Genomic DNA, 13427 nt, shown 5'->3' on the forward strand with positions numbered 1-13427 from the left:
AAACTGCTCTTTCTTTTTGTAGCTTACTTTCTCCTCATTCCATTTCCTGCCGTTAGGTGTGTGGTCTTTCTTTTGCTATTTGTATTTATCTTCCAAGTTTTGCTTTCCTCTGTTACCTTTATTTGCTCTGTCAACATACGTAAGTATTGGTTGCAAAATTAAAAATATAAGCAGCGTAAAGTAAAGACTAAATTAACACCATAAATAAATTAAATATTAAAAAAAATTATCATTACTTTATATTGTTTATATTGCAACATTGATTGCATTACATAATTAATTACATTACATTATGCTCTTTCAAAGATAGCCTAATAAACAACTTCCATGGTTTATGTGTAATTCTTGTCATTCCCATGTAAATCAGCAGCTCTGAAGTGATGCAACGGCTATCTGTTTGTACACAATTTTTAATCTGCACATCCATCTACTCAAAAATAGATAAGAAACCAAGAAAGTTTTGCACTTGGCAGCTTCAAAAAGAGTAGGCAAAATAGTAATAAGAAACCAGTAACATTATTTTTATTCGCTAAAAATGATAATGTAGCGTCAAATACTACACTTTCTCTTGCTCAACCCATATATGAGGCAGCTAGGGAGAAAATAAATTAACTGACTTCAAAAGGACCAGCAGCAAAACACGTATCTCTCTTAATTCACATGGCCCCTGCATGCAGAGTCCATAAAAACTCGAGGAAACATTACACTAGAAAAACAAACTTCAAACTCGTTAGATTCACACACAAACTGTTTTTCATGCCTTGGGATTGGAAATGCAACTCAAGCGATTTTGATAAAAAATGTGCATCTATATCCTGTCCCTTCCTGTCAAAAGAGGAGATAACTCAAATGAAAAACATTGAGTTTTCCAGATTAGGGTGTAACTTGAACAGCTGCTCATCAAAAGAAGTCACTGATGATGTTGAAGGAGGTGATGATGATGAAGATGTTGAGGAAGCTGAAGACTGATACTGCTCAATTGAATCATAGTAAAGCCGACCTCTATAAGCAGCACGGTCAGCATACAATACTGGAGGGACCAGTGAGACAGGCTTTGTGCACTGAGCACAGTTGAAGCACATGCCATAAATAAGCTCCTGCAATTCATCAGAAGTAAACCTATTCTCATCCCACAACACCTGGTAATGTGCTGGCTTGCTCGTCCGAATATGACCATAATGGCTGCAAAGATAAAAGTCAAACCCCATAGGATGGGTGATTTTTGTGTCCACCACAGTGCCTGGAGGCACATTTTCATCCTTGTCGCCATCTACAAACAACCGAGTTGTGTGTCGCTTCTGGGCAACAACAACAGTGATGGTTGGGAAGTAATGTAATGCTCGAAATGTCATCTTGAGATCCGTAAATTCTTCATTGAGAACCATATCAAACTGGCTATCACTTACTCCATCACGAAATAGAACAATCTTCTCTGGCCTTGCCTGATTTAGCCTACTTTAAGTATTTATAAGCTCCAAACACATGCTTCCAAATTTGAGAATCTTTTCTGCCCGATGATCTGGAGGACAAATACGTGCAATATAATAGTTTGCAGCTGGCCAATTCATGGTGCCAATAACAGCTGCAATTGAAGGACTTGTTGAATTGTAAGAGCCGGGATGATTAACATCAGCACCAACAAACATTACATGGCGTTTACTTTGCAAGCACTGGGGCTGCCTGATGAGCTCCACATTGCTGCCCCCAAGTTTCGCATTGATCTTTAGAGCAACATTTGCAAGAAACTGATCTTTAGCTCTATTGCAATTTTTGGTTAAACAACACTGAGTAAGGATGCCAACTTTGGTCTCACATATCCACTTGAGATTGGCGTAAGCATAACCAGGAGCTTCCTGGGGCATCACACAAACAAGAATCTGCAAAGGTTCTCCACCAATTTTATATGACTCATTGTTACACCTTTCGAGCTGTTGATAGAGATTATCAGCGTCATATAATAAATTCATCCGAAGACGTTTATAGAAAAGAGGCTGCTCCATGAGGATGCCCAGTCTTTTGCTAAGAGAGATCAGATCAGTAATGAATTTTTCAATACTAAACGAGCCAAAATCAAGTATTCCCCACAGCCTAATTGGTTTGCTGGAAATCACTGAGTTTCTTTTAAGGTTCCAATCACATTTAACGCTATCAACAGTTGCCTTCATCAATCTTCCCTTTGAAGAGGCAAGCTTTAACGCTGGTGGCTCAATAACCCGACCAGTAACTCTTGTCATTCTCGCATCCAACCCAATTCCAAATTTTGAATGATATTTCCAGTTTTCCACTGCCAGGGGGAAAAATCAGAAACTATAAGCACCATAGAAATAATTCAAACCAACATACAATTCCATTTCAAATATTTGTTTTCCGAACTTGGTAAATAAAAAATGTGCATAAGCATGAAATTCCAAAGTTTCTCTACAAATTATAAAACTATAAAGATGAGAAGCAATTAAAGGAACATATGGCCTCCCTAATAAATTAAAGCAAGCATGAATGATACGAATGCAACTAGGAAATATATGGCAGTCATTTTTTATATTCATTTAAATATAAGCAGTTAAATTTACCTGCATGGTCCATCTCTATCTTGTACCATGTTATATATTGTGCTTTCTCTAACGTTTGGTGAAGCCAATGAAATCTGCCTTAACTTTTCTGACTGATTTCTGTCCAAAAGCTCCTTTGGACACCTTTGCCCCCCAGCTATGATGCAGAACTCCATAGGAACATAAATTTTCCTGTTGCTTTTCCCCAAATCTAAGCATGGTATGTTGCTATGCATAATTTCCTTGCTGTATTTTTCTCTAAAATAAGAAACAAGGCTAACTTTCCTTGGAGGAATTTGGTCACTCTTGTTTTCAATGTCAAAAGAAATATCCAGCGTGTTCTCATCAGTTAATCCAGAAATTTTGAACTTCTGATTGGTAGTTCTATAGGTCACAGTAACTTTCAATCCCTTCAAAGCTTTCTCAACCTGCTTCCTAAACCCTCTGAAATTGTTTGGATTGAAGTCAGGAATGTGCTCCTTGAGAAAATCTATAACAGGCATTTGCTTGAGAAATGGGAAAACTGAATAGTCCAGACACAATGCTGGACCCTGGAAGGTTGGCTTCAAGCTATGTTTAATCCCTCTAGAAGCTGTGATGCCACTCCCAAGGTCATCTTGTGGGTAAGGTCTGGTAGGAGGAAAACTTCGACAAGCATGAATCATATGCCTTGCTGGATTCCCCTTCATGACCACATCCATAGCTTGTAGCACATCTCGAGGGATGGACAAGATTTTGCCACATATATAATCATCCAACTTGCTACAATTGAGCTCATTTACAAGCTGCAGTTCAACTATGAAGTGACGGATCTTCATGCATTCCTCACTCGTGGCACTGCACTGAATATGTTTTTCTCACCATCATATGCAGTCATTGACAAGGGGAACTTATCAGGGTCATCTGAGAATAACTTGTTGCGAATCATAGACAGAACAGTCTTAGGCAACTTCACAGCCAGACCATTTTTTGAGGGCAAATCTGGTTTGACATCAACATTATAGTGCCTTATGATACTTCCAGGGTTATAGTTAAGCAGAAAATGATTAACACAAAGCCTTATACACCGGATTTCATTTCTTCCACCATTGTCAGGTCTTTTGATTGGAAAAAGTTTGCCTGCAACATCGGGAGATGAAGATGTGGAAATTCTAAACGATTGCATTGGTGGGACAATAGGCTCTGTCAAAAAATACAAAAAATAAAATTTATGTTTTTGCAAGATAATTTTCAAGGATGTCGTAATGATTAAAAAAAAAAAGAACAAATTAATTAAAAAAAAAAAAAAGATTATAAGCATCAGCCGCTCTGATAAATTTAACTTGGGATTCATGATGCTAATCAAACGCACACACAATAAAATTTTTGACAAAAGAATAAGTTGATCAAATCTATCAATTGGATTGGATTGGATACCTCGTGAAGTAAGACTTCTAACTTAATACAGTAATCCCTTTTAGTTTGGAAAGAGAAATATTTTTTAAGTGTCACTAAAAATAATTGGGAATTTCTCACCCTGTTAATATTCACCACAATTTTAATTAAAATAACAATCATGATTAATCACTCGAATTGGAAATCTCAAAATAATTGAACACCAAATATCCAATTGAATTAACTTGATAAATGTATAATAATTTAAAATTTGCTGAATATTCACCAATTCACATCAATTTTTATGAATAGTTTAATAGCTTTTAAATTCCATTTTTATGGAATTTCCTTTAACTGAATTTCACTTTTATTAAATTCCCTTTAAACTAAAAATTTTTTAAGATCACAGCCTCAATCTCAATAGGATTCTCTTGAATTTTTATATAAGGGAAAAAATCATAAATAAAATACTTTTTATTTATAATTTATCTATTTATTTTAAAATTATTCTTTAATTAAATAAAAAATTAAATTATTATAATAATTTTTAAAAATATTAATATTGTCTTTATTTTAACAATCATAATACTTGATATTTTTTTATTTTAATAAAATTAATTTTAAGTAATTTTATAAGTTAAAAAATAAATAAAAGAACCAATGAAGACAAAAATAGGATAAAAGGAGAAGTTTGTGCTCTCTAATGATTAGAAGGGGATATAAGTGATCACACTTAGACTTTTTGATTGTTTGATTTGGAATTAGGTTTACTTTCTCTAAGCTATACTCAATGATTTAATATATCTAATTTTATAAAATGATATGATTTGCTAAAGTTGTGAATAGTTTAAGACTATATATCATGAATAAGAATAAATGAAAATTCTGTTAAAAGTTTGGTGTAAATTACACCTACATATATAGCGTACATTATTTAATATTATATTCATTAGTCCAAAATTCACCTTTATTTAATTTTTCTTTTTTCATATATTAAATAATATTTCCTGCAAAAATTCAAAACACAACATTAATAATTGATTTCTTTTTATTATAAATTTCAAATTTTTAAGTATAATTAATAATTTTCAATTAATAAAATCTAATAGTGTGACTCATTTTTTTATTAAAATTTAATAATTTGAACTCTTATGTTGGCTATAGAAATAATAAATTCTCGAAATGATAGTATTATAAAAGATTTTATCGTTAAAAATAAAAAATGATTAATTATTATTTTTTCATTTAAATATTTTTAAACAGAAGTTTTTAATTTTTTTTTATTTTTATTGCCATATTTTTTGAAAAAGTTTAACAATGTGAGATTTTTTTTAATTAATCAGTGATATAAAAAAATGCCATAATTCTAGAATTTTCTACAAATTTTAAAAATTTTAAATTTATCTAAATCTTAAAAATTTTAATTTTAAATTTTAAAAATCTTAAATTTATCTAAAATTTTAAATTTTCTACAAAGCGAATTTTATATAAGTCTTCATTGTAGCTAAGTTAATTTAATTAATAAAATTTTAAAAAAATCATTAATATTAAAATCCATTAATATAGATGTGAATCATTCAACACATTGCATTGTTTTACTTGCTAATTAATTTTTTTTTTTTTTAGAAAATTTGAATAGATATGGTTACAATATTGTGAAAATAAAACTCTTTCCTATGCATAATTCTCCTATAAACATAACGAAAAATAGAAAATTATTTCCACAATAACTTTTTATTATAAAAAATGATAATTTCATAATTAACAATTAATAAATTTAGGCCCCTTTGCTTTGAAAAAATAATTTATATACGAAAAATATTTTTTATAAAAATTATTTTTAATAAATATTTAATTATAATATTAAATTAATAATATATATTTATATATGTATAAATATTTTTATATTTTAATATAATTATTAAAGTCTGAAAAATGACTTCCTCTTTAAAAAAATTTATTTTTTTTAAAAATGATTAAATATTTTATTTATTAGAAAAATATTTTCTATTAACCTATTTTTTTTAAATATTTAAATACTAAAAAAATATAAAATATATTTTTTAAGAAAATATTTTTTATAAATCAAATAGTCTTAAAATTAAAATTTTTTTATTTTTTTATTTCTTTAAAACGGTGGGAAATAATCTGACTATAAGACTGTGTTATAATTTTTTTTTTTTTGAAAATAAAAGTAGAAATTATTCATTGATCAAGTCAAAAAGAATGACATCCTCAATGAACGAAGGGTAAGAATAAACCCACTCATTCTCACAATACATTGAAACAGCAGCTCGGGCGAGGAGATGAGCATGCTGATTCACTGTCTTTCTAACAAATTGCAAGCAGGGATGACAACGAATAGGTTATCCGTGAAAATTATTTTATCTGAATTCAATTAATATTATCAAAATTTAAATTCATCTTAAATTTATTTAAGATTTATTCTCAACTATTTAAATTCGTTATAAACTCGATTATTATTAAAAGAAAAAACTCGAACTCATTTAATTTTATATATTTTAATTAATATTTTATATAAAAAACTATTTTAATTAGTAATTTATATTTTAAAATTTTAATAATTTCATAAAATATTTAAATTTCATTTTATATAAAAGAAAATGTATAAAAATTTATAAATATTATTATAAAAATATATATTTTATATTTAATTAAATATTTATATAAATGGGTTCAGATAACGAATATTCAACATATAAAACTCAAACTCAACCTGAATTCGGGTATTATTTTTTAAACTTAAACCCGATTAGAATTCGATCAGATCGATACCCATAAAAACTCGACCTATTATCATCTCTTATTATCGTCTCTACAAGTTACAATTAGAGATTTTCTACATTAAACGCTTACAATCCTCAACAATAGCACCCTTATATGAACCATCCCCATGTAAACTAAACATTGCGTAAACTAAGAGCTGAGAATCTGAGTCAAAAATAATGTTGCTCCAACCGTTAGCCTTCACCCACCAAAGCACTTCTTTAAAACTCAGCAATTCAGCACGATAAGCATGCATTAAACCAGCAGATGGAACCGACTTTGCTCCCACCACGCCAACAGGGTGATTGCGAATAATCCAGCCGAAACCAATCTTGATTTGCGAAGAGTTTAAAAGCAGCATCAAAATTACATTTTATCATACCTTGTGAATGGCAAATCCAAAGAGAATTATGCTGCTGAACCTGCTAATGTTGAATAGACGCCGAACGCCATTGAGCTGCTATCCAATCAGACAAAAAACGTATTGGCATCAAATTTTTGTTTAAGCAAACTATATTTGGAGACAAATAAAAGTATTTTATAAATTATTTCAATATAGTCTCGAATAATTGTTTGTCTTTTCAAAAATACCCTTCATGAGTCCACCTCACCGAGCGCCTAGCGCCTAGTACAGGTGTACTCTTCTATCTGCCACTTCATCCGATCATTTCCTTTGTTTTCTCCGTCACCAATGTGTCTCTCTCCGCCATCACAACCACCTTATGCCTCCGCTCCTTTCTGTCTCTAGAAAAGCTTAAATATCCACACACTCTCCCTGTACTAAGAGCCCAACCCGCCGCAATGACCCGACCCGTTTCATTTCTCCGATTTCTCTCTCTCCTCTCCCTCTTGCTTCTCACCCTCTCTCGCTCTTATGTTACTGCCGATTCCCACTTCGAAGGTTTTGAAGCCGAAGAAGACGACGTCGTGGAGGAAACCATAGAGCCTCACTCGTTCAAACTCACCGATCTTCCATTAACTCGGTCCGATACACCTCCCACTTCAGTTTCTAATCCTATATCAGAAAATTCTGAACTCAACGTTAATTTCAATTCGGATTCTCAATCCTTGAAACTCGAATCGGATCAATCAAAACGCTCTTCTCCACCATCGACAACTACCTTTGATGACTGGGACGAAGATGAATTTGAAGGTATACCTGTTCATCAACCTCCAGTGGAGACGCCCAAAACTGCTGAATCTAACCAAAGTACAGATTCAAAACCAAAGACGGTTTTCAAGAAACAGCAATCATACACGGTGGAGATTGTGTGCGTATCTTTCTTGATCATGTTCATTATCAATTACTTCACGGGGAAACGCGAAAATGAGAATTTGGCGCTGTCTTGGGCGGCGAAATTCGCTACCAAAGACTCGATTTTCGAGAAGAATTTTAGCCTTCTTGGTGTTGGAGAAGGCGATGATTCGCCACTGTTGTTGAAAGAAGGGCAGAATGTTTTCAAATTTTATGCCAGTGGTCGTAGGTACTGTCAAGGTTTGTTGGCTACGATGGAATTGAAGAGTAGGCACGATTTGATTGCAAGGATTTATAATATGATCGTGCCTTGCAAGGATGAGATCACTTTTGAAGTGTATATGAATGATGATGCGATGGATCATGTGGTTTTTGCGCTGGCAAAGAAGAAGGCAGCCAAAGTGATGCAGAAGGAGGTGAGAGATTTGCAAAGATTTGCTGGGATTGTAGCGCAGCCACCTAGTGGGAGGAAATGGGTGTCTGAGGAGTTGGGAGTTATTTCAGAGTCTAAGGAGGTTGCTGGGGATTTGCTCACTGAGGCTGTGCTTGAGCAGGTTCGATTATTAAATTAGCTCTGGCTGGCTTTTGTTCCTTATTTGATCAGTATCGAGGTATTGAGTTAACGTGTTGCATAGTTGAATTTTCTGATTGTTAATGTGATTTTTTATCTTTTATCTATAGCTTGGTGTATTAATTCTTCATTTAGTGCTCCGTTGTATGGGTTAGCGTAGCTTTACATGGTTGAGTATTGTATATGGATTACAGTTTGATTATGCCAGATTGGGTATATTTGTTTTGGAATCGTTTCATTTCTTGAGTTTTTTTTTCCACGTCTTTTGTGTCTCTGGGTTTTACTTGTATCTTGATGATGATAGTTCTTTGAAATGATTATGTCTAATTAGTTATTTTCTTTGCCATTTCTATGATGGAGATTAGTATTTGAGGTTCTATTGAATGCGTTAGTGGAACATATTGGTTTTCTTGAATCTTAGCTATGCCGTAAGGGTTTTATTTTGGATGCCTGCGTGATTTTGTTCTCATGCCTATGTAGATTTGACTTGTAGAAGAGCTAACCAAACTGTTCTGAGGATTTGTTATGAGCAAGGGCCCTAGGGAAGTGGTCTTTTGTTCGTTGTTTAGGGAGGTGAATGGATATGTGTTTATGCCTTAAGTTTGGAAGGGTGAAATTGATTATATTATGGCCTCTCTAGAATTTTATCTTTATTTGGCCATTCATTTTGTGGTATTCTTTGTTAAAAGATAAGTGGAACTGTGTTAGTAGTTCATGGGAACAAGCATGAAGAGCCATACATATCATCATTGGTCCTTCATTCATGGCGATTTCTTATGAATGGTAGGACTGCAGAAGTAGTTAACTGGATGCGCTGTTTTTTACTTTGCATCCTAATATTGAATCATCATAATTATCCCTAAAATGAAAAATAAAGAGATATCTGGTGCTGCTGATGGGGAGATGCGTAAGCGTTCTTTTTTTTATGAAAATCTAGTGTAAATATTCATTGTGGAATATTAGCATTCATGAACATACTTCTGTGGTGCTAATTTTTGTTATCATCTTGGGTTACGGCCTTCTCTGTGTTGATGGCATTTATTTGTAAGAGGCATTTACGGTGTCTAGGCTGTCTTGTATGATGGTTTTCACCCGACATTACCTGTAGTGGGGATTCTGTTTTCTTGGTCCACTTCAACCGTCATGGATCTACATAATTTGTGAGATTTTTTTTTTAATTTTTTGGAGAGAAAGGGGGGGGCGCGGGTTTGTTGAGAAAATAGGACTATAGTTTAACAATAGCGTTACATTCTGATTAGGTTGAAAATGAAATTCAAAGTCCAATTCATCTTCTACATCCTATGACCTTTTCCCATATGCCCTAGCTCTTATGTGGGCTGAGTAGGGGCAGACTGAGACATTTTGAGACCCAATATGCACCATGTCTCCCTCCTGCAACGAAACAAATACTATGTTCAAATTCATATAGATTAGGCAACTAGTGCACTCTCCCCACCCTCTCCCACCAACACCCCCCACCCCAAAAAAAAAAAAGTCCTCTCTTCCCTTCTCTTTCTCCGAATGAGCAGGTAGACATATTTGTAATTATGAGTTTGTTATGGCAATATTTTGATGAACATGGTAGTTAGAGAAACTATGTGTAATATGATGATGTAGAAAACAGTTGTATCTGGCTGAATTTTCTCGTAGAACTTATCTTACTGGTGTCAGTGTTGCATACCTGTGGATTTACTTATGAGCCAGTTCTATTCCCAATTGCCATCTCTTTTAGCATTGACAAATGCATGGTTTTCAACTAATCTGTTTCCTCTTCTAGTATTATGTGATATATGTTCTGAAACTTGCTTTGCCTGAATTTTTCAGTAGACTTTCCGCTTGATTATTTCCTCCACTGCTTCCTAGCCATTACAGTATGTTGATGCATGAATTGTTCAGTGTGGTTTATGAACATGTTTGTTCTACTGTAGGAGTATGGCATTTATTAGTTTACTTGAACTTTACAATATGAATTACATCCGAAATTCTGAAGGTTTTTGGGGAAAAAGCATTTGAGAAATTTGGCAAGGGTTTCATCTCCATGCATTTTTCTGATCAACACCCTGGAACACATAAGAAGATGCTGTTGTTCAAGTTTGCACTGGCTGATGCCAACAACATGGCTGATATGACTAGATTGGTAGCACTGGTTCCTTATTACATTGATCTTATTGGGAGGTACAAGTTGAGTTCCCAGGTGGGTCACCTTATATTTGCCTTTTGCAGTCTTATCTTCAATAATTTACAAATTAAGATTGTCTTAAAAACATTGCTTTACTGCAGGCTAAATCTAAAACAGAGGCAGCCAGATCGAAAGCAGCCCAAGAGGCCTACAAAGAACTTCAAAATGCAAGACAAGAAGCCTTGCAGAAAAAGAAGGCAGAGAGGAAAAAGATGCTAGAGGAGACTGAAGCAAAGCTCAATGCAGAGGTTACTCGCAAGAAAGAAGCAAGAGAGCGCGCTCGTCAGATGAAGAAGGCTATGCCAAAAATAAAGATGACCCGTGCTCTCTAGATATTAAATCCTCTCATTGGGCAACGTTTTGGTTTCATGCTCTCACGCAGGGTACATTAGTTATGTTCCAACTAATCTAGCTAGTCGAGGGTTTAGAATGTAGGGAAATGAATCACTTTGGAAACTTGAAAATTTTTCTTAGACGACATTTTTAGCTTGGTTTTGGGATTAGATTGGAGCCATTTTCATTTTCTTTGACATTATTGTGCTTCAAGATAACAAATATAACTTTGAAACTAGAATAAACAAAAATAATTATTGTTATTATTATCAATAAATTTAAGTGAAACTAGAAAGTACCAAGTAATTCTAGTTGAAACAATGAGCTTTTTTGGGTACACTGGTAAATATAACTGGTTTGCCACCGTTCTGTAGGAGCACCGGCTTCTTCTTGGGAGCACTGTAAAAGCGAAGGACTTTTGTTGTTGGAGAGGTCTTCTTCAATATACTCGTATGGTATGCCTGTAGTTTCAGAGCCCATTTTACTCTGTAACTATAGGGACTACTCCAAAGCCCAAGAAGCTTAACTGGAGCCATTGATACGTATAATACTAATCAATCCCACCTTTATTGTGGAAATTTTGTATTTATTTTCTAATTTAGACTGTAGATAATAATTTATATAAAAATTATTTTTTTATAGAAATACTTTTAATTATTTAATTATAATATTGAATTATTAATACCTGTGTATGTGTGTGTGTTTTTAAATTTTAGTAAAAACTATTCCTATGTTGAAAAAAATAAGTTATTTTTTTTAAAAATGATTTAATTTTCTTTTTATTTACAAAAATATTTTTTGTAGGTTAATTTTTTTAATGTTCAAACATTTAAAAAATATTTTGTGCAAAATAAACAAATAACATATTGAATATTGACTTTCTATATTATAAAATAAATATATAGATTATATGATTCATATTTGGCATATTACAATTAATTCATAAGAGAGAGGGAGAACAAAACATGTTCTCTATAATAATTTTTCAACATAAAATATTGTATCCAAATAAAATGAGAGAAAATCATTAAGAATTTTCTCAACAATGATCTTAGTAGACAAAAAATAGCAAGTCAAATTTGTGGATCAGCCAATTGAATCCATTCACTGTGCCTTGGAATGCACTGCTCTCAAGAGTATCCAATTATTTTTCAATAAAAAACAAAATCTTGTGATGAAGTAATATAAAATAAACTACAAAAAGAATAAATAAATAAATCTACTTCCTCTTATAGTAAAATGAGAAGATAAAATCATTTATATAATAAAAATCTCAAATATTTACTATTAGACTATTCCTTATCGTAGGGATTCATAAAATTTGTTACTAATATTACAATATATTGAAATGCAAAATTCAACTCCACACAAAGTGAGAAATAAAAAGACAAAATAATTCTGTATAATGAGAAAAAAAGAAAAATAAGAGTAAATTTGTCATAAAAAAATTACGCTTGAATTTATTAAAAATATAAATTTATTGAAAGTAAATAAAGAAATAATAAAATATTCTATGCTTCTAAGAGGATAATTCATATTCAATTTTTTAAAAAGATATTATTGGGAAGGACAGTTACGAACTCCAAAAGAATTAAATATGTCTTTTATAAATAATAAAACAAATATAGTAGGAATTTTCAATTAAAATGAGAGTTAAAAAGTCTATAGAGAGAATATGAATGAGAGAAGGGCATCCATGTAAATTCAAAACAAATCTATTTAATATAATACTCAAAATGCACCTAACTTATGTAAAATAAAAAATAAAAAAAAAATCCACCTAACTCATGCTAGCTACCAAAAAAAAAAGGTCCAACTAACTCAAGTTTGATAAGATTTATTTTAATATAAATCATCATTTGCCAAGATAGAAGTATACATGTTAATAATAATTAAAATTAATTAAAATCAATCAATGAGCTATCATTTTTAGCATTATTAAATATAAATTTAAATACTAATTGAAGTTAATATAATAAAAAAATTGATTAAAATAAAAAAATAAATTTTTAAAGGTAAAAGAATTATGAAATATAAAAAATCCAAACTGATGGACGTCTTAATCTTATTGTCCCAACTTTAATTAATTTTATCATTAGATTAAGACTTTATTGACAAATATAATAATCATTATAATGGTTATAATTTTGAATTAATATGAACATAATTTTCAAATTAGAGTAGTTAGAAACCCATAAGTAATCACTTACTTAAGCCCTTTCAATTGACCTGAACACCACGTGGAGAAAAAAAAAAATCCTTATATTTTTATTCGAAGATCAAATAAGTTTAAAATTAAGTTTTACGTTACATGAAAACTGAATTTTATAATAAAATCAAAAATCAAATAAGTCATCACGTAATAAAATATTTTTTTTT

General features: G+C 31.8%; 1 protein-coding gene and 1 pseudogene across 1 annotated transcript; one reads left to right on the forward strand and one right to left on the reverse strand.

Annotated features, from left to right (window-relative positions):
* Positions 1-845: 845 nt before the first annotated feature.
* LOC110649786 (protein argonaute 2-like) lies at positions 846-7420 on the reverse strand (annotated as a pseudogene).
* On the forward strand, positions 7309-11247 carry LOC110649785 (uncharacterized protein At5g49945). The gene is made up of 3 exons (XM_021804486.2): positions 7309-8519; positions 10527-10730; positions 10817-11247. The coding sequence occupies exons 1-3, from the start codon at positions 7512-7514 to the stop codon at positions 11045-11047; spliced, it is 1443 nt and encodes a 480-aa protein (XP_021660178.2). The 5' UTR covers positions 7309-7511; the 3' UTR covers positions 11048-11247.
* Positions 11248-13427: the final 2180 nt, after the last annotated feature.

This window comes from Hevea brasiliensis, chromosome 8 (genome assembly GCF_030052815.1).
Source record: "Hevea brasiliensis isolate MT/VB/25A 57/8 chromosome 8, ASM3005281v1, whole genome shotgun sequence".
NCBI lineage: Eukaryota > Viridiplantae > Streptophyta > Magnoliopsida > Malpighiales > Euphorbiaceae > Hevea > Hevea brasiliensis.